Raw genomic sequence first — 27,088 nt, forward strand, 5'->3', positions numbered from 1 at the left:
GCACCAGATAGAATGAAGTGACTGGGTCAAAGCTGAAAGGACACTCAGTTGCGGATGTATCTGGTGGTAAAGGAGAGTCCTATGCTGTAAAGATCTATACTCCATAGGAACTTAGAATGTAAGATCTATGAATCAAGGTAAGCTGGATGTGGTCAAACATGAGATGACAAGACTGAACATTGACATCTTAGGAATCAGTGAACTAAAATGAAGAAGAATGGGTGAATTTAATTCAGATGACCATCAGGTATACTACTGCGGGCAAAAATCCCTCAGAAGCAATGGAGTAGCCTTCATAGTCAATAAAAGAGTAGGAAAAGCAGTACTGGGATACAATTTTCAAAATGACAGAATGACCTCAGTTCGAATCCAAGGAAAACCATTCAAATCACAGTAGTTCCAAGTCTATGCCCCAACCACTGGCGCTGAAGAGGCTGAAGTTGACCGGTTCTATGAAGACCTACAACACCTTCTAGAATTAACACCAACAAATGATGTCTTTATCATCATGGGGGATTGGAATGCTAAAGTAGGAAGCCAAAAGTTAACCAGAATAACAACCAAGTTTGGCCTTGGAGTACAAAATGAAGCAGGGCACAGGCTGGTAGAATTTTGTCAAGAGAATACAATGGTCATAGCAAACACTCTTTTCCAAAACCCCAAGAGACGACTCTACACATGGACATCACCAGATGGTCAACACAGAAATCAGATTGACTATGTGCTCTGCAGCCAAAGATGGAAAACCTTGTACAGTCAGTAAAAATAAGACCAGGAGCTGACTGTGGCTCAGATCATGAGCTTCTTGTTGCACAATTTAGGCTTAAAATGAAGAAAATAGGGGAAGGCACTAGGCCACTCAGGTATGACCTGAATCATATTCCTGATTAATATACAGTAGAGGTTACAAATAGGTTTAAGAAATTAGATCTGATAGACAGAGTGCCTGAAGAACTATGGACGGACATTGTACAAGAGGTAGCAACTAAAACCTTCCCAAAGAAAAAGAAATGCGAGACAGCAAAATGGCTGTCTGAGGAAGCTTTACAAATAGCTGAGGAAAGAAAGGAAGCGAAAGGCAAGGGAGAAAGAGAAAGATACACCCAATAGAATGCAGAATTCCAGAGAATAGCTAGAAGACATAAGAATGCCTTCTTAAATGAACAGTGCAAAGAAATAGAAGAAAACAATGGAATAGGGAGGACCAGAGATCTCTTCAAGAAAATTGGACATTTGAAGCGAACATTTCATGAAAAGATGGGCTTGATAAAGGACCAAAATGGCAGGGATCTAACAGAGGCAGAGTAGATTAAGAAGAGGTGGCAAGATTACACAGAACTATACTAACCTCTGTGATACATGTTAGGAGACAGAGTACCCGGAGGAGGGCCTTGTCTGCGGTGGTGTCCCGACTATGGAATGTGCTCCCCAGAGAGGTCCGCCTGGCGCCGTCATTATATGTTTTTTGGCACCAGCTTAAGACCTTTATATTTAATTAATATTTAATACATTTTAATATTGAATTTTATTATTGTATTTTATTAATTGCAGCCAGAGTGGGTCGTCAATTTATTTATGCTGTTAGCCGTCCAGAGATGTTAGTAATTGGACGGCATACAAATTTTATAAATAAAAATAAAATATACAAGAAAGAGCTTAATGTCCCTGATAACCACAGTGGGGTGGTCACTGACCTCGAGCCAGACATGCTGGAATGTGAAGTCAAATGGGCCTTAGGAAGTCTAAGCAACAACAAAGCTAGTGGAGGTGACAGTATTCCAGCTGAGCTATTCAAAATCCTAAAAGACGATGCAGTAAAAGTGCTACACTCAATATGCCAGCAAATTTGGAAAACTCAACAGTGGCCACAGGATTGGAAAAGGTCAGTTTACATTCCAATTCCAAAGAAGGGCAATGCCAAAGGATGTTCAAACTACCACACCATTGCACTCATTTCACATGCTAGCAAAGTTATGCTCAAAATCCGACAAGCTAGGCTCCAGCAGTATGTGGACCGAGAACTACCAGAAGTACAGACAGGATTTCGAAGAGGGAGAGGAACCAGAGATCAAATTGCCAACATACGCTGGATCATGGAGAAAGCTAGGGAGTTCCAGAAAAACATCTGCTTCACTGACTATGCAAAAGCCTTTGATTGTGTGGATCACAACAAATTGTGGCATGTTCTTAAAGAGATGGGAGTACCAGACCATCTTATTTGTCTCTTGAGAAACCTGTATGCAGGCCAAGAAGGAACAGTGAGAACTGTACATGGAACCACTGATTGGTTTAAAATTGAGAAAGGAGTTTGGCAAGGCTGTATACTGTCGCTCTGCCTATTTAACTTATTTGCAGAGCACATCTTGAGAAAGGCGGGGCTAGATGAATCACAGACTGGAATTAAGATTGCTGGGAGAAATATCAACAACCTCAAATATGCAGATGATACCACTCTAATGGCAGAAAGTGAAGAGGAACTAAAGAGCCTCTTGATGCAGGTGAAAGAGGAGAGTGAAAAAGTTGGCTTGAAACTCAACATTAAGAAACCTAAGATCATGGCATCCGTTCCTTTCACTTCCTGGCAAAGAGATGGGGAAGAAATGGAGGTAGTGACAGATTTTATTTTCCTGGCCACCAAGATCACTGCAGATGGTGACTGCAGCCAAGAAATTAAAAGACACTTGCTTCTTGGGAGGAAAGCTATGGCAAATCTTGACAGCATACTAAAACGCAGAGACATCACCCTGCCAACAAAAGTGCGTATAGTCAAGGCTATGGTTTTCCCAGTTGCAATGTATGGCTGTGAAAGCTGGACCATAAGGAAGGCTGAGCGCCGAAGAATTGAGGCCTTTGAGTTGTGGTGCTGGAGGAGACTCCTGCGAGTCCCTTGGACTGCAAGGCAATCAAACCAGTCAGTCCTAGAAGAGATCAACCCTGACTGCTCTTTAGAAGGTCAGATAGTGAAGATGAAACTCAAATACTTTGGCCTCCTAATGAGAAGGAAGGACTCACTGGAGAAGAGCCTAATGCTGGGAACAATTGACGGCAAAAGAAGAAGGGGACGGCAGAGGATGAGGTGGCTAGATGGAGTCACGGAAGTAGTCGGTGTGAGCTTAAGCGGACTCCAGGGGATGGTGGAGGACAGGAAGGCCTGGAAGAATGTTGTCCATGGGTCGTGATGGGTCGGGCACAACTTCGCGAATAACAACAATGTGCTATCAAGATTACCTTCAAAATGACCATACTTCCTATTAGAGACCTCTGCAGCCATGCAAATGGCAGTTTGTTTATGCCAAGTAGCATGCTTCTTCCTGTTATTCTTGTTTTTGTTGTTACATGCCATCAAGTTGTCTCCGGCTTATGGTGATCCCATGAATGAACGCTCTCCAAAATGTCCTGTCCTTCACAAGGCTGTGGCTTCCTTTGTAGAATCAATCCATCCCACATCAGGTTTTTCTTTTCCTCTGCCTTTGACTTTGCCATTGAGTCTTTCCTTCTCATGATGTGCCTTGAAGTACAACAGCTTCTTCTTTCTTTCTTTCTTTCTTTCTTTCTTTCTTTCTTTCTTTCTTTCTTCATTTTTGCTTCCAGGGAAAGTTCTGGATTTACTTGTCCCACTACCAGGACAACTGAGATCATACCCCCCAACTTATGACCATTTCAGACTTGGTGCTTAGTGCTGTGGTTGCCTCTCTTTCTATCAGTCCAGGGTATTTGCAAAGCTTTCTTGCAAAGCTTTCAAATGCATCAATTCTTTTCTTGTCCAGCTTTCACACCCACACATCATGATCAACAATACAAAAGTGTAGATTATCTTGGCCTTGATATACAGTGAAGCATCCTTCCACTTGATGATCTTTTCTAGTTCCTTCATTGCTGTCCTTCTAAGTCTCAATTTCTTGGCTGCATTCTCCATTTGAATTGATGATTGGGCCAAGGTATACAAATATTTCACAATTTCAATTTCCTCATTGTTAATAGTAAAGTCTATCATTGTTCTGTAGTCATGTTTTTGTTTTCTTAATGTTCAGTTCTAATCCTGCCTTTGCACTTTCTACTTTCACTTTCATCAGGAATCATTTCAATTCACTGTTGCTTTCTTCCAGGAGTATGATATCATCTGCATATCTTAAATTATTGATGTGTCTTCTGCCAATTTTCACTCCTTTTTGTTCTGATCCTAATGCAGCTTTTCTTGGGATATGTTCTTTGTACTATTTCAACAGATAGGGAAAAACGCATCTTTGCCTAAAGGAGTCCAGTCTTTTTTTCCACATTCTGTTCACATTAGTTTCTTGTCTACAGTGGCTCTGCCTCAGCACCACAATTAACTGCTGAGGCAGACCCATTTCTTTCAGAGCCATCCATAACTTCTCATGATCCACAGTCAAAGGTTTTATTGTGGTATATAAAGCACAGACTTATCGTCTTCTGAAATTCTTTGATGTACTCCAGTAGTTACAATGTGATTCTAAGGGCGCTTTTCCTTTTCAGAATCTAGCTTGAACATCAGGCATTTCTCACTTCATGTAAGGTCCTCACTTTGTTGCAACATCTTGAGCATCACTTTGCTTGCATAGGAAATTAATGCGATGGCCCTATAGCTGCTGCATTCCTTAGCATCTCCTTTCTTGGGGGTTGGAATGTATATTGAATGATTCCAGTCTGTGGGCCATTGTTTTGTTTTCCATATTTATTGGCATATTCTTGTTTCGATTTGGACCTATTCAGTCTCTGTAGCTTGGAGTAGTTCTACTGGCATCCTGTCTACTCCAGGAATTTTATTCTTTCAACAGTTTTCAGAGCACATTTCTTCCTCACAGGATTCCTCTCTGAAGCAATCTGTCATTGTTTCATATCTTTTGTACAATTCTGTCATTTATTATTTCTGCCTTCTCTTTCAGCATTCCTAATCTAGGTTTGCATTTCCCTTTTATTGCTTGGATCTTCTGGAATAAGTCTCTTGATTTTCCTCATTTCTATTTCTTTGTGTAGGCTATTGTAATAGTCCTTTTTGTGTGTACATAATAGTCACTGAAAAGTTGCAATCAGAATTCTGACACCTTTTGCTTCTGTCAGCACTTGCTTTTTGTTTCTTACCTGCCCTTAACAATTGTGTTTCTTCTGTTATCCATCCAGGATTTTCCTTTCTTTATGCTATAGGAATTATCTTTTGACATTATTCCCTAATCAGTTCACAGTTCTTTTGATTCAAGGTCAGTTGAGTTCAGTAATGCAAATCTGCTCTTTATGTGGACTTCAAATTCCTCCAGAATGTTATTTAAGTTGTATTTTAGCACTACAATTCTGTTAGTGATCTTTACCCTGATTTTTTATAATAGTAGTTCCTAGTCACTTACATAGTTTGCTCCTGGGCTTGTTTTGGCAGCAAAAATACAGCTTTCTCATCTTCTACCTGCAATTACATAATCTGTTTAATTTCTGTTTGATGTCTGTGTGTACAGTTATATGATCAGTTGCCTGAAGTTTGCAATAAATAGATGGTGTGCTTCTCCGAATATATGAGTTTTTTTCTTCCTTGATTTCTTACCCTTCAAGTAAATATTAATACTGCCTTGTTTCCTGCTTTTGTGTTCTAGTCACCTATGATTCCCAGCATGTGTTGTTTTGGTATGTTACCAATTTCCACTTGGATGTTTGTATAAATGTTTTCAATTCCTTCTTTTTTAGCATCTGTTGTTGGAGCACAGACTTGACTAATTATTATACTGATCGGTTTTCTAAGAGTTGTGATTGATATTATTCAGTCAGACTTTGCATTATAGCCTCTTACTGGCTGTGTTCAATATTAGAGCCACTTCATTTTTTCTCAGGTTGCCATTGACCAAATAAAACCCTTGTGTTTGTCTAATGGTCCACTCCAGTCCACTTTAGTTTATTCACACCCAGCACTACAATGCTTAACCATTCCATTTTTTTCTGTAAGGTTTCCAGTATATCTTGGTACTTCTTTCTCACACTCCATGTTCCAGTTGTATGTGTTGCGCAGCATCGGACTTTCTTTTCGCCTCTGTGCATGTCTTCCACTAGAGTTTAGCTTTAACTAGTTGCATCATTAATGGCAGCACTATTCATACTTGTTCTTGACTCTTCTCCAGTAGTATGGCTTCTGGTTGCATGCCTTCTGACCTGGGAGTCTCATCTTCTAGCACTATCTCTTGTTTCATTTTGGATTGTTTCACCATAGAGTTTTCAAAATAAGAAATAGTCAGAGGTAGTTTACCACTGCCTTCTTCTGCATTGTACTAACCAAAGCTAACTTAATGTCACTGCCAGTATCCATGAAAAATCCTCCACCAGGGTTGCTTTCAGCTACTGGTAATGCCCAGTAGCTGCTCTTCTGATGTTTTTTCACCTCCATCACCATTAAACATGTCCATTCTTTTCTGTTAATGCGACTGCTACTACTTCAGAGAGTGGGTGCATCTTAGTATGGTGTCTCAACCAACCATTCTTTGGGTGACCCTGCTAGGACACCAGCATAGTGAGAGAGCCCAGCCTCCTGGCAGCATTGCTCTTGGCTTCTCTGGCACTCTCATATCCCATCCCTTCACTCTCATATCCTCTTCCTCTGATCCCTGTTCCAGTGCTCAACTATCCGCATATCTTCCTATCTGAACTTATATTAAATTTTACACATCAGACGTTAAAAAAATGCATTTGGTTTTTTCCCTTTTAACTGTACCCATGTTACTTCACTATCTTTAATTATAGGCAGAAGTGGACTCTCTGTTGCTGAAAAGAGCAGTCCAGTGGCTACCATCTACTTTTATCCACAGCAGTTTCTAGTCTCATTATTTTACTGTTCTGAAGAAAGATGGGGGCCTGCATTGTGTCCATGTGCTTATTACACAAAAAAATAGAATTACAACAACATTTTACCTCTCTTCAAAAGGGATGGCTGGCTTGCAGTCAACATGTTCTCCATTGGTCAGCACTACTGCTTATCTGTTCTGCATCCTCCCATTCCAGCTCCACAGGTATTCACCAAATGCATGGCCAATAGGATGTGCTCATCTGCAACTTCGTGGCTTACTTATCTTCTCCCACAAGTATGGGAGCCAACTAGCTTTGGGGAGGTCCTGCCTTTGGGACTGGAAAGGTAGTTACCTAAAGGAGTGCCTGCGTCCATATGTGCCCGCCCGCCTCTTGAGATCAGTGGGAGAGGCCCTCCTCCGGGAACCCTCTGTGAAAGATATTAGGAGGCAAAGTACCCGGAGGAGGGCTTTCTCTGCAGTGGCGCCCCATCTATGGAATGCGCTCTCCAGAGAGGTCCGCCTGGCGCCGTCGTTACTTGTTTTTCAGCGCCAGGCCAAGACCTTTTTATTTAAACGTTATTTTAATTGTTAATATTATTTATTGATTTTACATCTTTGGCCAGGACATCTCCAATTATATTGTTTTTATATTGTTATTATGTTGTTATTTATTGTTGTGAGCCACCCCGAGGCTTCGGCAAATGGGGTGGCATCGAAGCTTCCTAAATGAATAGTCTCTACTTGATTTCCTGAAGGAGGGGGTGCCTCCCCAGAAGTCTCCAGTTGTAACAGGCAGAGTTTCCCAGTTGTAGCACAAACTGGAAGATCACATGAGAAGGTGAACAAGGAAGCATTAGGCAAAGGTTTAGTCCTGGCATGGAACCAGGCCAAAGTTCTGGCAGTAAAGAGAAAGCCTGACCTGGAAGCAGGGCTGACAAGGACACCCCCCCCCCCCCCCAATACAGCAGTACATGGGCTGGGCACTTCCACACAGATAAGCAAAACACGAGCCTCTGCAAAGCCTCTCTGGTGAGCAGCCCATAGCCCCCTTACCCATCAATGCAGAGATTCATGGTCCTAAGGCCATTGATCTCTTCCCTGCAAGGCAGCAAGCAGACCTTAGGTCCCATGCCCACTGCCACACAGAGTAGACACCAAGTCAACATCCAATCTGGCAGGTGTCCCCTTCACTGGGAAACTTCTTTTTGGTTAGGCTTTGGATAAGAACCTGGTGAAAACCAAGTACAAGAAGAAGGCCATGCTAAGCTTAGAAGAAGAAAACTAAGGAAACCAGACAAAACCAAACCACTCTGTTTCATCTTTTCATCCACTTTCTCCTCTAAGGAGTACAAATCAAGATGGCAGAAGAGTCCCAAACACAAGCCTGGGCCCACCAGAGAATATTCCCATCAACAAAGGAAACCCCCACTTAGTATGAAGTTTCTCCTCCTCCTTTAGGAGGAAGGCTTCACAGCTTCTCAGGTATCTGGAGGCGGTTTATCTCAGATTGTTGGTTGCTGGAGACAATTCAGCAAAGATACTCCCTGCAATTCCATCGTTATTTGGTTTTCGGCGCCAGGCCAAGACCTTTTTATTTAAACGATATTTTATTTGTTAACTGGTTTTTATTTAATGGTTTTATATTTGCCGAGAAACTCCAAATTTTTAATATCATCCTATGCCTGATTGTTTGTTCTTTGTGAGCCGCCCCGAGGCTTCAGCGATGGGCGCGGCATAGAAATGTATTAAATAAATAATAAATAAATAAATTCAGATAGATCCAGAAGGACAGATTCTTCCAGATTCAGCAGCTTAAACAGCCTTCAAAATGTCTGAGAACACTCAGAGCCATTCATCACCTTCTTCAGATCTGAGCCTCAGAATGACTGGGGAAAAGGAGTCTTATCCATATTTTTTACTGTCCCAAAGAAGGATGATGGTGGCCATCCAATCCTGGACCAGAAAAAGGTGAACCACAATTTCAAGAAACAAGTCCAGGTTGGATGCCCTCAGGTCATAAAAGAGTGTCTCAGCAAAGGGGACTTCCAGGCTTCGGTGGACTTGACAGAAGCCTACCTGCACATTTTCATCTGCCCAGCTCACCACAGAGTCCTCCAATTCAGCCACAGCAGGAGACAGTTCCAGTTCAGGGTTCTCCCCTTTGGTCTGGCCACTGCTCCACAAATCTTCACCAAGGTCTTCCTAGACCCAGTAATGCTCCTCTGAACCAAAGGTGTCCAGATCCACCCATATCTGGATGATATTTTGATCCACTCCCTGACAGAGGCTTGCAGCCTCCAAGACAACAGCACCACTCTGTCAGTCTTGTGGGATCGACAGTTCCTGGTCAACATGATGAAGAGCACGTGCTCTCTTTCTCTTTCCCCAGCCCAGTCCTTCAGTAACCATTTGGTGACCATGGATATTCACAGGAACACTATAACCTTTTTTTCCTTATAACCTTATAAGCTAGATAGTATGTGGTGAGACAACTGGCTGCCCATATCCATTCAGTCAGACAGCCTCAGAGATCTGTAAAAGCTTATGGGCATCATGAACATATTTCACAATTTGGTTCTTTGGGCAAAGTTCCACTCCAGACCCCTTCAGACCTTTCTTCTGAAGGTCCAGAAGATCATGCTGAACCTCAATCTGACAGTCATCTTACTAAGGGAGGTGACTATTTTCTGCTACTGGTGATCACAGTCAGCCAAGCTGGCAGGACATGTTCCCATTCTGGAGCCAGATGACATCTTTTTATGACAGATCCTGCTTTTTGAGCTGAGGAGCCATCCACCAGAGCTAACATACCCTGGGACACTGATCCAAGAAAGAACCCCAGATGTCCATAAACCTTTAAAATACAGGGGCTCGCTACTTGGCCATCATTTCTCCCTTCTTGTCAAGGACCAGCACATCCTGGTCAAAATGCACTGCACAGTGGCCATGACAGATATGAACAAACAAGTGGGAACTCACTCCAAGGCACTTCCAGGGAAGCCCTGAAGCTGTTCTGCTGTGTTCAGAAGCATCTCTGATCCATTGGGGCTGAGCATCTGAGGGGAGTCTTTAACCAATTGGCTTAGCAGGACCTGTCTGGACTCAGAGGAATGAACATTACATCCAGAGGTCTTTGAAGCAATAACACAGCAGTTGGGTCTCCCCTGCCTCATCATTTTTGCCACCCCACAGAATGCAAAGGCATTACCAGTCAAAAGGAGCAGAGTTCACAGATGCCTTAACATGCAGGTGGCCTATGCCTTCCTGCCCTTTTCTCTCACTTCAAGGGTGCTCAGAAAGATAAGAGATCAGCATACCCAGGTGATCCTTGTGGCCCTAAACTGGCCAAGAAAACTGTGGTACACTGACCTGGTAAACCCATTGGTATCTAGGCCAGTTTTCCTCTCATCATGCATCAGGGACCCACCTGGCAGCAAGACCAGAGCATCCTGAAACTAACTGCCTGGAGGGTGATCAGCAAATGCAAAACAAATGATGTTACTCCACTCAAGTAGCCCCAACTTCCAGAAGAGACTCTACTAATAGGTCTTATGACTGTACCTAGGAGGCCTACCTGATGTCAGCCCCTGTCTCAGGCAGAGACCCAGTAGCTCTGGGTATCCTGGACATCCTAGAATTCCTTCATCATCCTGGACCTAACATCTGGCCTCCAACCCAATGCCCCCAAAAGGCAAGTACACTTTTGGGGAACTTAGTTCCCCCTGGGCTCCCATCATCACATCAAAAGATTCCAGACTGGAACTGCCTTAACCAGTCCACCCCCAGTCCATAGGTTCCTCACCTGGAGCTCAGGTGGAGGATAAGTCATGTATGGATGGTTGTATCAGGCTGCAATAGACCCAGGCTCTCTAAGGAATGTTTTCCTTTGCACATGGACAGGGAGGTTTTGTTACTTGTTCCATCTGTTCCCCCTTCTGACTAAAGTTGCCATGAAGTTACTAATAACTTCTTGATGATGAGGCAGCTGCTGTTCACTCTGCACCTGCGTCTGTCACACAAAACTTAGCTACAATTTCCTCTCAGGCCAGATATCTTCTCTTGAAACCAAGGATGAATCCCTCACCTTGATACGATGACTCTCAAACTAGCAGCATATCTGTGCCTCACCAGCTGACCTTACCTCTGACCCTTCAGGCTCCCCTTGCTGCTGCTAGAAAACTGGTGACAAGGAAATTGCACAATGCTAAATGAGAGCATTTTAAAGCATTCGTAAGTACTGAAAAGGTTGATCTGATCACCTGCTCACTCCCCTATGTGCTACATCTCCTTTTCTCTCTGTTTCAGAAAGGGCTGAAGCTGCTGTCTTTGTGGTTCTGTTTGGCAGCAGTTGCTGCATTCCACTGCCTAGTTGGTGCTTCTTCAATTTGTTCTCTCTCTTTCTCTCTCTCTCTCTTTCTGCTTCAGCCGTTCCCTAAAGGTGTTAACAACACAGCACCACCCATCAGGACTCATGTTCTGCTGTGCAGTTTATCCATTATACTGAAAGCCTTATTGGTTAAACCATTTGAACCAATGACTACATTGGACATCCATCTTCTTATATCGAAGATCACCTTTTTAGTAGTAATCTTTTCACCTCACCATTCTTGCAAGCTCTGTGCTCTTTGGTTAGATCCCCTTACGTAACTTTGCACAAGAGAAGGTTGTTCTTTGTCCAGACATAGCCTTCTTTCCAAAGGTTGTCACTGATTTTCCTCTAAATCAGGATATTTCATTGTTATCCTTTTTCCTTGCCCCTGAATGATCTATGAAAAGGGCAATTCATGCACTTGATGTCCGTGGAGCCTTAGTTTTCTATTGATCTCAGACAGAAGAGGGTCTTCCAGAACCTTGCTTATTTGTTTGGTATGGTGGAAAACAGAAAGGCCATCCAGTCTCCTTGCAAAGACTTGTGTTATGGGTTGTCCAGAGTGTAAAGCTGGTATACAAGTTAGCTGAACTATAGCTGCCCCTGAAATTGGCAACATACTCTCCAAGGCGAATACCTACTTCATGTTCAGCAGGGAGATTGCATTGGCAACTGTTTTCCATTCTGGAACTTGGCTGGAACTGGCAACTTTCATCAGGCGTTACCACCTCAGTGTTCAGACTTGCGCAAACTGCCCCTTCGTCAAGCTGCACTTACAGTGTCATACAGTGATGGGCACAAACCCTCCTTCTGGTAAGTTACTGAGCTTGCTGTTTGCCCACAGAGACTACAAGGAAGAAAGACTGGTTGCTTGCCTGCAACTAGATTCTGTTCTTGGATTGAGAACTCCATAATAACCTTCATAATGCAAGGGTATTTTTAGCATTGAAGTTACTGGCCACTAAGTCATTTAGGGAAGTTTGACTGTAGGCATTTACTCCCAAGTGATGACTGAACATAGAAAAGACCCTACCCATTGTGCCCTCTCTTTTAAAGTTCTGGGAACTAACGTTCCATCCCTCCAGCTGGACTTGGATTGGTTGCAGCTTTCAGTTCACTCTCCTGCCTGTGTCTTCTCTTTCAAACCCATCTGGCCTCCATTTTGTGCACACATGTTGGAAGGCTGTTGCTGATAATGCGCTGGCCCAGTTCACACGTAACAAGAAGCTACTGTTGGTGAATTTCCCTGTGAGGGTTCTTGTTGTGGTGGCAACTACAATTTTAAACATTCAGGCTGCAATGGAGGCACTTTGTAGTTTCTCATTATATATTAATTCCACAAGAGTGGACTGTTGGGGCAGCTGACAAGCCACACAGAACCTATGGGCTGTTTTAGGGTTGTGGGTATCTTTTCAGTCATGCCAATAATTTATCTTTGCTGGACTTACCGTATTTTTCGCTCTATAAGATGCACTTTTCCCCCCCTCAAAAGTAAGGGGAATCCTCGAATATTCCTGCTGCATCCTCGAATATTCAGTGTGGTCATGGCTCCCACAACAAAGAGCCCCTTGAGGAAATACACTCATGTTCGATTCTCATTATGTACACATAAGGTCAGCTGATTCACCAGCTGCGCCCCTATCTGGAGTACGACTGCCTCGCGACAGTGACACATGCACTGGTGACTTCCCGTCTCGACTTCTGTAACGCGCTCTACGTGGGGCTACCCTTGAAGACGGTCCGGATACTTCAATTGGTTCAAAATAGAGCTGACAGGCTGCTGACGGGGACTGGGCGTTGTGTTCACATGACTCCAGTTCTCCATCAGCTTCACTGGCTTCCCATTGAAGTCCGGGCCCAATTCAAAGTGTTGGTGGTGACCTATAAAGCCCTAAACAGCTTGGGTCCTGGTTACCTGAAGGAGCGTTTGCATCCATATATGCCCAGCCGCCCCTTGAGATCGGCGGGGGAGGCCCTTCTCCGGAAACCCTCCGTGAAAGAAATTAGGAGTGTGGGTACTCGGAGGAGGGCTTTCTCTGCGGTGGCCCCTAAGTTATGGAACGCACTCCCCAGAGAGGTCCACCTGGCACCGTCGTTATTTGTTTTTCGGCACCAGGCGAAGACCTTTTTATTTAAGCGGCATTTTAACTGTTAATATTATTGGATTTTATCTGGCCATGGCGGTTTATTTTATACTGTATTGTTGTATTTTTAATTTAATATTTATATTTTTAATTTATATTATAATTATTTTAACTTAGTGATGTAAGCCGCCCCAAGGCTTCGGCGAATGGGGCGGATAAAAATGTTTTAATAATAATAATAATAATAATAATAATAATAATAATAATAATAATGAGTAAAGGTCTTTTCTCCCTGTTGTTTTAGACCTCTTCCTCTGCACTGTTTCCTTAGGCGGTGGCATCATCACCATCATATCTTACTGGGAACCAACTAGCTCCCAACTAGAACTCTCTTTGTTTTGTTCAAATGGATGTAATATATCATGGATTTCAAGATATGAAGGCCAAAGCTGTGGCACTTCCTATGGAGGATAACTTGGCTTATGATGAATTCTGAGAACAAGTCCTTCCTACCTATCTTTCAGTAAATCTGTGCAGTTTCATTTTAGCCCTGAAACAAGTATTTGTAACTCCATTGAAGCTTTAACTTCATATCTACTTGTTGTAATGGCCAATTGTCTGAATCATAAATTTGAATTTGACACATACATGCATAGCTTAGCAAATTCCAAACTATGGTATGAATTGTATGCATATGACTGATATTTTCATTAAATAACTGGTATAATTTTTCTACAGAGAATTGCTGGATTCTAACTCCTTTTTCTTTTCTGTGCCATAGATGATTGTGCTCTGTTGACACTAAAATACTAATGTTTTCGCTGATGTGATGCATGTAGAAAACAAACAGTACTGATCTTACTGTGGCATGTTCCTACAGATGAGGATCAAAATGATCACATTGAGATAGTTACTAATGAGGAGATTCCTGAATGCACTGGTACTGGCGGTGAAGATCAACATACTAACCTAGAAAGTGGCCTTGATTCTGATGGTAATTCAACTAATGATTATTTTATATCCTTTACATGAATAACACCTAGTTTCATCAGCAGTACCTCTTGTAATATGATAGCCTAGTATTACATCTATCTGCTTGATACCTTTCTAACCCATTGATTTAAGAGTTTTCTATGACTCCATTCTCTGAATGATTAGCATCGTTTCAAGTAACAATGAAATGATTGATAATTATAGATTTTCATATATATTACTAATATCTCTAAAATGGAATGTGAAGGCATATACAGGAGTTACACAAATATGTTGGTTGTATCTGGGCTAATTCCAAGGTACAGTTGGGGGGGAAAATGGACCATGGAAACTAAATGTTCTGGTATTGGGAATATGGATTCTAATAAGAAACAAGGGTGTTTCTTACAAGAACTAGGTAAACAAAAGATAAAACAAAGAAAGAGAATATTAAGATGATTACTGTTTTATTTCAGTTTTCAGAAGCTTATATTGGAACCAAGTATTTGACAAGTTTAAAGCATTTATAAAATCATGAACATATCACCAGTATATCTAGGTACACAACAGTAGCACATAGTAGTACAAATTCAATGAAGATTACATAGTTGTGCCATGACTCATGTGTCTTCTCACATTACACCTGTCACATCATTATTTTTATTTTTATTTTTTGGAGATTGTCAGCATCTGGAACTGGATGGGATGAGCAGTGCTGCTTGGAAGACACAAAAGTTATTTTACATTGTATCTGCTCCCTTTTTAGCTCTGTCTTTGGTTCTGTGCTTTCATTTAGTGAGCCATAGGAACACTGATGCCCTAGGATTCTGTTCAGTGAGAGGTGGGATACTATGGTAGATGTAGAAGTATTCATTATCTGACTCTGCTGAGAGCATGTTCTTGGTTAGGGACTTCAGCATGACATTTGGCTAATGAGATGTTCAGCATCAGCACTATGAGACTAGAAGATGTACCATGAGTGTTATCACATACCTGTATTCTTTGGATAATGAAAGAGAATGGACTAAATGGGACAATGTCATTTTGCAAACATTATTGATCTGTCAATCTGAAGTATTTCCTCATATACTAGAGACAGTTTTGCCAGATTGAAGTCTGTGCTCATACTTATGAACTGTTTTCAAGTTTAGTACTAAAACTTGAAAAATGGCAAAAGGCTTCATAATGAGAAACAGATCTGCATCAACTTCAAAGTATTGATTTAAGAACTCAGCGCAGAAGTTGACTACTTCATTATAGATAGTGCCAACATCTTTCCTGCCAGATATACATTAGTGATGTCCCTCAAGTTTTTTCTTTTGTTTTGTTACCAACTCTGTCCACCTGGTTTCAGGAAGCCTGGAGAGTGCAAGGAGACAGCAAATATTAGCTTCTGCAATGTTCCAAAGTTCTCCAAATCTGAGCCTTGATGTGTGGAAATACGTGCTGAGCCATGCAAACAACATGTGTCCAACTTCACTGATTAAGTTTCTGTAGATTTGACTGGTGGCTTTCCGCCCATAACTTCAGCAGAGGGAAAGAAGATTCTTCTTCGTTATCCCTCATTTTGGTTTGGAAGAGAATCCATGCATCGGATTTCTCAGCTATGTTGATAGATGCTCCATCTATGCCCAAGGAGAATACATGCAGACTAGATGGCCTGGGAGGCCCCTTCTGACTCGCTCTGTTTCTGTGTTTCTATGCATTCTGTCCGTCTTGTTGCAAACATCTTCAACTACATCCAGCATTCCTTTAGCACTGCAGCTGCAAAATTTACTAGCACCTGGATGTTGGAACTACTTTCATCATTATATAAATGTTGTCAGTACAGGTTCTGTCTACAGTGCCATCACTCCTCAGGGACAGCACCAGTTTATATTGGTGAGACTATCGCTATCATTTTTTACAATGTAGTGTATAAAGTATTTGTGAGAATTTAGAGTCAAGTACTGACAGTCTACCTTCGTCCTTTACCAATTTTGCACTGCTATAGGAAAAATAAGAGATGCTAATATTCAACTACCTCCTGCAGGAAAGGAATATGTACTCAGAGTTAGGTTTTGTCACATCTCCAGGAATGTGCAGGAAGAGAGTGCCAACTTTCTCTGCTGGGTTTTCATTGCCCTTTGATACTGCTTTTCTCAGAGAGAAAACCTGTATGTTTTTTTTTTTTTTTTTTTTTTTTTTTGAGCATCACAGTTCATTCACTTGTTACAGGATTGTTCCAGATGCTTCTGAATTGCCTTATTCATGTAAATGCACCCATGTTTTTTACCATGGGAAGTATCTGAGTGCTCTTTTATCATGTTGGGAAACTGGAAATATGCCCTATGCCTAACCCCCTTCCCCATTTTGAGGGAAATGTTTAAAGGCATTTTCTTATGGACTATATTTCATTAATTTATTGCACATGGTAGACATGTCGTGAGTGGAGCTGGCTAGAGCCAGGGGTCAGACTAGATGGCCCGGGAGGTCCCTTCTGACTCGCTCTGTTTCTGTGTTTCTAATTTGGCAATTTATTTAATAACACTCCTATGACTTGCAACTCCATCGAATGTAGTTGACTTAGACATAGTGTTTTTGGCATCTCCAACAGCACTGTGAATTTCTCCAATTTTCCCCTGATTGTTGGCAGAATAGGGAAATCAGAGTATTGCTGGTGCAGCAAGGCATAATGTATTGCTATCAGAAAAGACTTGAGGTTCATCACTAGGTGCAAATGAGAGCCTGGCTTGGGAATGCTATGTCAGCACGGTGGGGAAAGAGGTGTGTCACCGAGAAAAGCCACTATAGGCAGTGCTGGTGTATCATCGGACAGTACAAGCCAGCATTGCAGAGAGTTTGTTTTTGTACAACAGCCTTACCCTGACATTTTTTTCAGTCTCATTCAACTGATTTACCACAACAAATTTCTAGGGATGAAGGATATACAAGGGATTAACAAATGATTGAACATATGGGTTAAAAGAAAGCCAAGTAACTGCTTTTTTTTCTCTTTTGTCCAAATGTATCCCTGTAGACACAGACCTTCTGTTTGTCCTAGCTGGCAAGCAACTCTTTCCAAAGGCAAAATGATTTAGAGAAAGCTGGGTTGCTCTCTAACAAAGCAGCCAGGGCTCTAACTACTGTCTCCACTATTTCTCCTCGAGAGCCCATGAACTGACTTCTTCCTTCCTTCACAGTTCTTCAGCAAATGTAGCCTGGATAACATAGAAACATAACAAGTCAGAAGGGGTCTCCTGGGCCATCCAGTCTTGACCTTCTGCATCAGCCAGTTCTGCTCATGTAATACCCAACATGTGGTTATCCAATTTTTCCTGGATGGGGCACCCACCACTTCCCATGGAAGCCTGTTCCATACCCTAGGGTCCTAACCATTAGGAAGTACTTTCTAACATCCTACCTGAAACCCAGTTCCTTGAGCTTTGACCCATTGGACCACAGATGACTTTTCCTTCACAGAGTTCTTTCTAGCTCCCCTCAGCAGACAGCTTAACGCAGGATGGGCTGATTCTGCTTCCAGCTATTTGCGTCTCTCCTTTACTCTTTCCTCCAACTCCTACTTTTCTATCTTCTGTCACTTAGAGAAGCAGTTACAGTACCAGACTCACATTTCTATTGTGTAATGCTTTAATTCCCAAGGTCCTTAGGAGTCATTCCTATTTGCAGTTTCTGAACTGACATTTTGTGAGGGGCCTCTATTCTGTGGCAACTTAAAACCTGTTATCCCTAGTATACCATCCAGAACCCTCAACATATTTTGCAGGACAAGCCATCTTGTGAAAAGATGATTTCTAGTTACACAATTATAATCTCAGAAGAAGGTTCTCAGTTGCTTAGTTATATATTTTGTGCAGAGGGAGAATCAGCTTTCAACTATAGTTTAGGAAAGGAAGATAATCTCACCCATTCTTCACAAAGCATCTTCATATTGCCTTCTCCCCTCCCCCTCCTCCATATTTCCTTTCTTCTTTTTCCTTCCTGTTTCTTTTTTCCCCTTAATTCCTCTAATCATTCCCATTTACTCTCTCCTCTCTCTTATTTTTTTCCATTATAAAGATTTTGGGAGGTGTTTATGCATTGGGCATGAAGGGCTCTATCAGCTTGTGGAGCTGGGAAAAGCTGCTTAGAATAAACCTTGAGATCTATATTCATTTTGCATTTGCTTTCTACACTTGCTTGAATTTTGCTAACTATACAACAATAATTTCTTTTTATTGGCAGTACCCCATGTATGTATTATGATTCTGGGCCCTATGCTTGGAGTAGTTCCCAGTGGATGCCTCCAAATAAATATGCATAAAATCAAACTAACTTCAGATTATAAAACTTTTAAAGTAGGGGTCAAAGTGAGCCTCCCTGTTGATTAGAGAAAGCAGAATTTGCCCATCTCACTTAGACAAGAATAATCAGTGAACTGAGTAATCAATGATACAGTCAGCTACAGCCACTGTAACTCTGGCAGCATTCTCTTTCAGTCAGTTCTATCCATGCTAAAAGTAGCAGTAGTGACATAATGGCAGTGGTGGTGATGGAGGTGATAATGATAATGATGATAGCAACAACAAAGCCCATGGTTTGACTTGGTTTGGTTTTGCTGAGTAGTCTTTCAGTGGTTCTTAGGAAGCTACAGTTTGGTACCAAGTCATATTTAACCTAAGCTTCAGAGCATGTGCTGCACTCATTCAAGAAAACGTTGGTATTTTAGCTTCTGTCAACACTAGCAGGGGACTTCTTTAAGCTTGTTTAGGTTTATGTTGATCTCATGCGTCTGCTGTAGAAAATAGATTTCATTCAGGTTACCATTCAATCCTTTTTATAGGTGATTGAGATCCTGGCCCAATACCATATGTTAAGTAACAGCTGGTTGCAGTGATAGGAAATGCTGTCTTGTGATAAGTTTGAATAGTGATTGTGATTTAACATAGCCATGAAGATGACAACAATTATATAGAGTCTTGTGACACACACTATCAAATGTGTTTTTGCTGCAACAAACTGACAAGGTTACCTGTCTGGAACACAGGATGACAGTTTGCTTTCAGCATGTTGGAGCTTAAGGGGTTACCCCAGTTGAGCACAATACATTTCCAGATTCATTAATTACAAATGACAGTTTCTGCCTCTGAACCATATAATATAAGCATCTGAATATAGGGATACTTTGGACTTCTGGACTTTTTTTGAGAAAACATTATTCCTACATGTTAAAAAGAAAATATCATTTTTTCAGCACTCATTATTATTTGGTCTGAAATCAGGTTCATCTATATTCAAAACATAATGGTAGAAACAGTTCCTTGAAGGAAAAGCCTTTTAGTAATTAACACACGTAGCTTAGAAAAGAGGGACAGTGGTAATGTTGAAAGTTAGTGATCTTTCTTGGGTACCTGTAAGATTGCTGTAAACCGTATCTTGGGTATTTTTATTATGCATTTTCAAATCTTACTTTTTAAAAGTTATTTCTAGACTGTCTTTAAGGGCAGCATCCTACCAAGGCTTTGTATAAGACAAAAAACCATAAAAGGTACTATAAAATGCAATAACTATATAATTGATAAAAGTTTCACGACAGTGCTTACAATTTTTAAATTAATAAAAACAGATAGTACCATGAAAAAAACAGCAGTGCGGGACACTGCAGGAAGAACAGTAAAAATAGGTGGGTCTTGAGACTTTTCATGAAGCCCTGTCAAAAGGGCGTGATGAACCCCCAGTGATCTTAGAGGTGCAGGACCACTGCTGAGAAAGCCCTTTCTTGTACTCACCAGCCTAGCCACCCTTGGTGGTAGGCAGATGAGAAGATCCTCTGCTGATGATCTCAAAGTGTGATAAGGTTGATATGGAAGCAAGTGGAGCCCAAGCCATTTAAAGATTTAAAGGTTAAAAATAGCACTTTAAATTGGACTTGGAAACAAGCCGACTGCCAGTGCAGTTGGCACAGCATCAAAGTCGCATCAGCTGCCTGGCCTCTACCAATATGGGGCAGCTTCAGTCTGCAGCAGTTTCAGGACTGTCTGCAAAGGGAGACCCACATATTGCACATTACAATATTTCTGGTAGGTAGTGACCTACCAGGCTTTTTCCTGGGTTCCTCAAACATCCAGAAAGGTGTGATTAAGCCCGCAGGCTCTTTCTTTTTTATTGTCGTCTTGACTTTCAGGTTTTTTTATATAGAAGTTGAACCTTGTCTTTGGTTTCAGATAATGGCCTGTAAATGTAATCATGTGATTTTAATGGAATAGTACTTTAAATATTGAAAATGTTGCACAGAGGTTCTCTCAATAATCCTTACAAAGCTGTAGTAGCTTAGTATTACTACACCCTTTATGGAAAATGGGGAGGGTGGCAAGTCGAGGCTCAGAGAGCTTGGTTTACATAAGGCCACTTAGTGAATTCAAGACAGCTGTGAGTTGCCAGTTCACCTAATACTTGCACTGTGATAGTTCCCATTTCTCCACTGCTTAGTGCTATCACCATTTGCCACTGCGCTTGGTTTAATGACACCATTCACAATGGAACGTTAAGGGTTTCATGGACAGGACATTTTGGAGGGCATTCATCCACAGGGTCGCCATAAGCCAGAGAGGACTTGACAGCATGTGACAACAAATTCTCAGTGGATCATTGCAGGTTGTCTTTCTTTTTTATTTTTTAAAGAGTAAGGCCCATATTCTTCCAGCATGGGATATTTTAATCAGAGGGTGCAACTGTGCAGGATATCAGGACATCTGTTACCAGATCGCCAGCTTATTTTAGGAAAAGTTTGATGTGTGGGAGGGAAATTGAATCAGCACCACATCACTGGGGCAGGTAGGATCATGCGAAAGCAGCAAAGAGGTAAAAGGCTGATGCACACATCGCTACCCCTGAGCCCGAACTGATTTCTCCTTCCACTGATTGGCATTATCACAGAAAATAATGCAGATTTTATTTTACTTCTACAAACATGAGACATAATTAGCTAAATTACCTTTATCAGCCATTGGCTGTCATAACATCTGAAACATTGTATAGGTCCTGTACAATATGAAAAGCATTGCCAATTAGTCTGTGCAGATAACAGCACTCTCTTCACCAGCATGGTATCGATCTTTAAGTGGACTTTTACTCTTGTTTGGTCAGATTAGTTTCAAGTTCTTTTCATCTGGTTAACCACAGAGAATTCCTATAGACTGCTGTCATTCCAACTCTCTGTTCCATGCCCCAATCATAGTCTGCTGTACTGAATAACTGGCAGACAGAGATGGCAGAGAAAAGAAGTCCCTGTTCTTCGCTCAGCCAGGTATTCATAATATATGCCGGGTCCACATCTTCATTCAGAAATCCTAGAGGAGTGTTGGTTTTTCAGCAACTGTCCTGGCATTAAAGAACAGAACCTTTAGACAAGGATGACTTCCTTTGCTGACACTATAGCTTCTGTAAGTAGATAAATGAGAGAAAGCTAAACTCTGACCTAACCTGCTCTCCCTGTGTCAGCATATTCTTATTTGTTTGTTTGTTTGTTTTGGCTTTATGATTGTAAATTACCCTGAGGCACTGACTGTTTGGACAGGCTACACTTTTAATATTAAATATAAATATCTTTTTTTGAATAGCACTATTCCCATTTCCTCACTCTCCAATCCACAGTATAAAAGCACTAAAACCACCTCCTAAAAATACACTTTTAAGTGACCCATGCTGTCTCAAAAGCTTCCTATAGAAATATACTCATAGGATGAAGGTATGCATATGAACTTAACCCAATGTTTAAAACATAATGGATTCTAATAACAGCAATTTGACATTTTATGAAGTGTGTGATCTTAAGCTTAGTTAGGCTTGTTCTACTGAGTGGAACTAATTTCAAGTAAACATGGTTAACATTAGGACAAAAGTGTGTCCTTTATATAAAGGTGAGTAACTAGAGTGCAGCCTTCAGTGGTAGAAAGGTAGGGTATAGATCAAGCAAATAAACTGATAGCCAACCATGTTGATGCAAGTCATGCATTACTTGTAATGCTAAATAAATGTATTTGTGAAGAAGCTCCATGGAAATCAGTATGGCTTACATCTCTAACAATATGTTCGTTCTCAATAGCATAGTTAAAGGAACTGAGAAGAGAAGGTATGGAGAGGAGTCATTAAGAGTTAGTTCTTTTAAAATACATAGGGTCCCTTCCAAGAATTATGCAAATAACTATTGCTGTAATGTAAATAGTTTGCTTTGGTTGATACCTTATGTTTTGCATTCCTATCTCAGTTGCAATGTAAAGATTACAATTGGAACCATGCATTGATGGATACATTGTTATAATGACTCTACATCTAAATACCTCTCTCTCTCTCTCTCTCTCTCATTCTGTTTGCATATTTAGTGGAACAGAACAGCAAGTTGGTGGATTTGAAACTGAAGATGCTCCTGGAAGCTCAGCCACAGGTAGCAAATTCACTTTCAAATGCTGCTCAGAAGGCCATTACTGATAACACTGTGCAAGGGTTTAAGGTAAGTTTTGAATTAAGTTGTTGTGTCAGTTTCTGAGCTTTCTGGGTTTTGCATTGTCCTTCATGGTGAAAAGAACCCTAATTCCTTCCATGTTAAATGTTACGTGATTGCTTATGTATGTTTAACAACTGTATAGAGATAATGCAGTAGCATTTGCCTGGTTTATTAACAAATAAAACTTCTCTTAGTTTGTGCTTGATGGTACTCTGCCCACTATGTGCTAAACTGTTTTAATATTCCTTATTTGAGCTAGTCTCTGGAATCACCAGTTTATTGAGGTACAGGAAGTAAGCATATTATCCTGGCCAACTCCCTCATTTACATAAATGTGGGCAGTGCTTTCTTTCAAGGCTCTTTGAACAGTTGCTGTGTTGGTGTTGCATTATTGAAATCAAATTGCTGTGGAAACAAGAACGTGTATTTGAGACAAGTATTATGAGAGGTACATTTGTGCCTCATACTTGGTAAGCAGTGAAGAAATTCTGACATATTGTGGGGTGGAGTTTGGGGAAGGAAGGATTCTTGTTTTTTTCATGCTCAGTCACTCTCTGTATACAAACAGATGTTGCTATATGTGTTTGTGCATCCTATTGGTTTATTGTCTTCATTAGTATACACTAAAAAGATTTTGAGGGCTATTGAGGTAGTTCCACTTATGTATAACTTTTCACCCACCTGCAGACTGGGTGTATACTCTGCTGACTGAAAGGATTTCCTCCCCCAGATACAGAGATGCTTTGAAGTCCCAAAACAATGACTTTCATTGCTTTTTCCCTTACACTGTCGGTTCCGATAAATTGGTGATGAAAGTGTGTGGCAGCAGCAGAGGACTTTCAGTCTCTATCTTTGAACAAAGGGAAGCTTGGATCAAGTCTGATTTTTTGCGTTCAATTTAGCTTTCTGCAGTGGATTTAATGCAAAATGAAGCTGGCCTCAGAATAATACAATGGATTGAAAAGGCTAACTGAATTAGTGGGCTTAGAGGAATACATTTGTAAAGTGGCAGAAGTCCCTAGTCATAAAAAGGCTTCTTAAAATGGGATTTACTGGCTAATCGCACTGATATTTTAACATGTTGCCAGGCCTAAAAAATTAGCTATGTTTGTTTATTTTGGTAAAGACCCGCATTTCGACTGTCAGATGGCTATTGTATGAACAGCTAGAAGAGATCCTTTTCTCAGAAAAGCAAAATCATAGCAATTTGATTGTTGAAAAAACAATTTTAACATGAGTGATGTTTTAAAGAAATAAAATGGCACACCAGGCCCCTCTATTAGGACAATTCAATTTAGTTAAAGTGATAAAAATGGTACTTATTCTAAATACACACTTCTGTATTAATTAGTGGTGCTTTTCTTTTTTTAAGTTACTGCAACATAATGGGTAGCTAGGTCTAAACACTTTTAATGTTGTAAGAAAAAATGTGTGGTGTCCATCTGTTCTCTTAGAGCTTTCTGCATTGAGTTGGATTTGTGTTTTTAATAAAATGCAGTTTACACATTTATAAATGAGGCATTCTGTGTTTGTGGAAAAGGATAAACTGTTACCTTCCCTGGAGGATTCTGTATCCCAGGCCTCCTTGAGGCTAGAGAATAGGCCATTGGAGAACTCCCTCATTACCAATTGTCTCAATGCAGAGGAAGGGCAAAGTCTTGGTTGCTTTTGATAACCAGTTTCAGCATTCAGCAGGCTTAGCTATTAGTCATGCATCTTAGCCTTTCCCTATTTACTTTCAAAACACTTAATAAAAATAATAATAGATTAGGTATAAAATGAAATATTTGTTTGGTACACAGCACCTCGGTATCTGCAGTTTCCACACACTACAGTGGTTTAGTCTTCTGGGATATTTCATGTTGATAGACCCATTTAAATGTGTTACTGATATTAACATAGGATGCTCTGGAAAATAGTAATTGTAGTTTTCTTAGCTTAAAAGGCTTGCTCAGAAATCTGGATTCAGAAAGTTATAGCTGGTGAAATGCAGTTCTTTGGGGTAGTATTCTGTTCTTACCTTTTATCCTTCACCCAGCCTTAATGGTTTATTTTAATGAGTGTAAAATTAGAAACTGATTCTTCTTGTCATAAAAGTCTATAGGTGCATTCAGGACAACAGTATTCTTTCCTCAAGCAAAGAATGTGTGCGAAAAGGCTAGAGTCACAGTGCTATTTAACATCAAGGAGTGTACACAGTGATGCATAGCCCTAATAGATGCACTTTGTACAGTTAATCCAGGTTAGAGAAGGGTAGCCTTCCTTTAAACCCCACTTTGCCCAAAGAAACACTGGAGGCAGTTAACTGTTCCTGGTGTCTAGCAGCAGAACCCTGGCTGAAGTTGCTAACCGGATAATCCAAGGAGCTTATTTTGCAAAAAAGTTTTAAAGGTGAAATACGTTTCTAGTTTATCTGATGCAAGCAGTAATCAGAGCTATGTGCCTTTCCTGAAATATGTATTTTCCATGTCTAACTTCACATTCAGAAACAAAAGAATTTGATGTATTATTTTGTTTCCTGACAGAATGAAATAGAAGAACATCGTGCTGAGCGATTACAAAAAGCAACAGACCGCTTTAGAAATCCTGTTGTGTTCAGCAAGGACTCCACAGTCAGAAAAACTCAGCTTCAGTCATTCAGTCAATATGTTGAAAACAGACCAGGTAGGCAAAAATGTGCTCAAAAGCTCCCCCTCCCTGCCTTATGATTTAATAATATTTAACAATAAATATATTAAAAACCAGATAATGTAAGTCCACATCTCAATACACAAATATCAAGTATTATAATAATTTTACATGTCTTTCCTCTCTTTTTTTCAAGAGATGAAAAGGCAGAGATCAATACAGGAAGATACAAAGAGAGGAAATGAGGAGAAGGCAGCGATAACTGAAACTCAGAGGAAGCCATCAGAAGATGAAGTGCTTAATGTATATTAATTTTTTGTCTGGTTTCATGATTGCTGATAATTCTCAACTGTATGTGGAAATAGTGCCTTTATTTGTTAAAATGAGATGTTAGGTTTTCTTAGATGTCAATCTCCAGTGCATTCAAAGCAGAGTGAGAGGGGTGCGCTGTTGAATTAGTCTGCAGCGTGGTGATAATTGTCAGATAAAAAAATGAATTTTTCAGAGTTCCACAGCTCCAGCTTCCTTGAGACATTTCCATCAGGGCACTTCCCATAAAGAGATTCCAGTATTGATCTACCGGGAGGATTTTAATTATTACAATAGCAGATACCGCAGAGCTGCAGTTAGAGGAAAAAGTCACATGAGACCTGCTAGAATTTCTCAGCCAACCCATTTTGTTGGCTTGGGTTAATGGGTGTTCAACCTTTCCATTATCCAGATCAGCCGTGAATTACTAGCTGAATGATGTTTGCATTAATATAATATATATGGTAATTTCTTCACTTAATTAACGGGGAGGTTCAGCTCAGTAGGGGTATGGGCTGATCATGTGTAAAATTGATTTGTGAGGGAAATATTTGATAGACCGCAGGGAGAAAGCTGCTTTTGATGGACAGCTGCGGGACAGAAGCGGGAAGAACAAGTTTTGATCTGAATATGTTTTATTCCTTGGGGTGGGGGTTGTTTTTTATTTTGTCTGGAGGCACCACATAATTTGTTGCTTTTCACCATTTGTCTAAATGTGTACTTCCGTTTGCTATGGAAGTCAGTGCCAGTGCCCTAATGCTTGTGCCCCAGTTCTTGTACTAAATGACCACATGTCTTAGCGTTTGCCAGCTGATAATTTTTTTATTATTATTTAAGACCAGTTGTACTTTAATAGAGCTGAAGAGGTCTTGCTCAGCAAGTTCATAATATATATGCAAATTGTACATATGAACTCTTGGGAAGTTTCATCCTGACGCAGCATTATTTTTAATCTTAATACTCTGTACAGTCCAGAGAATTTGCACTGGCAAAGTGTTGTGTTATTTTCAATTAACCACAAAAGTTTTTAGACAGTTAGCTTTCATTATCGTTCCTCCATCCAGATTTGGCCTTCCCCCCACCCCCACTCCCTCTTCCCCTCCCTCTCTCTCTCTTTCACACACACACACGTGTGTGTGTGTGTGTGTGTGTGTGTGTGTGTGTGTGTGAGAGAGAGAGAGAGAGAGAGAGAGAGAGAGAGAGAGAGAGAGAGAGAGAGACTACCACGACGAAATTGGCTTGGGGGACACAGCATCTTGTTAGAGCTGATGCTTCTGCTTGTTGCAGCAGGAAGAAGTGTTTACATAAATTTGTTTGCCTGCCTGTTAGTAAAACATCTGTGTAATATATTGGTTCTGAGAGAGGTACCACCTGATGAGCCTTACCCTTATCTCAGTTTTTAATAATAACTCCTATATTGAGTCATTCTGCTAGTATTTGAGGGAACAAAAACTCAGTGTTGCAA

The 27,088-nt window shown here is 40.8% G+C and overlaps 1 protein-coding gene across 1 annotated transcript in view; it reads left to right on the plus strand.

Moving 5' to 3' along the window:
• Positions 1-27,088, plus strand: part of EHBP1 (EH domain binding protein 1) — a 333,031-nt gene that overhangs the window by 250,380 nt on the left and 55,563 nt on the right. Inside the window, exons 17-20 of the mRNA XM_044454620.1 lie at positions 14,113-14,226; positions 22,565-22,692; positions 25,212-25,350; positions 25,511-25,617. Coding sequence (XP_044310555.1) covers positions 14,113-14,226; positions 22,565-22,692; positions 25,212-25,350; positions 25,511-25,617 — 488 coding nt within the window. The remainder of the gene's footprint in view (positions 1-14,112; positions 14,227-22,564; positions 22,693-25,211; positions 25,351-25,510; positions 25,618-27,088) is intronic.

This window comes from Varanus komodoensis, unplaced genomic scaffold, assembly GCF_004798865.1.
Source record: "Varanus komodoensis strain SLA01 unplaced genomic scaffold, ASM479886v1 scaffold7_3, whole genome shotgun sequence".
NCBI classification, from domain to species: domain Eukaryota; kingdom Metazoa; phylum Chordata; class Lepidosauria; order Squamata; family Varanidae; genus Varanus; species Varanus komodoensis.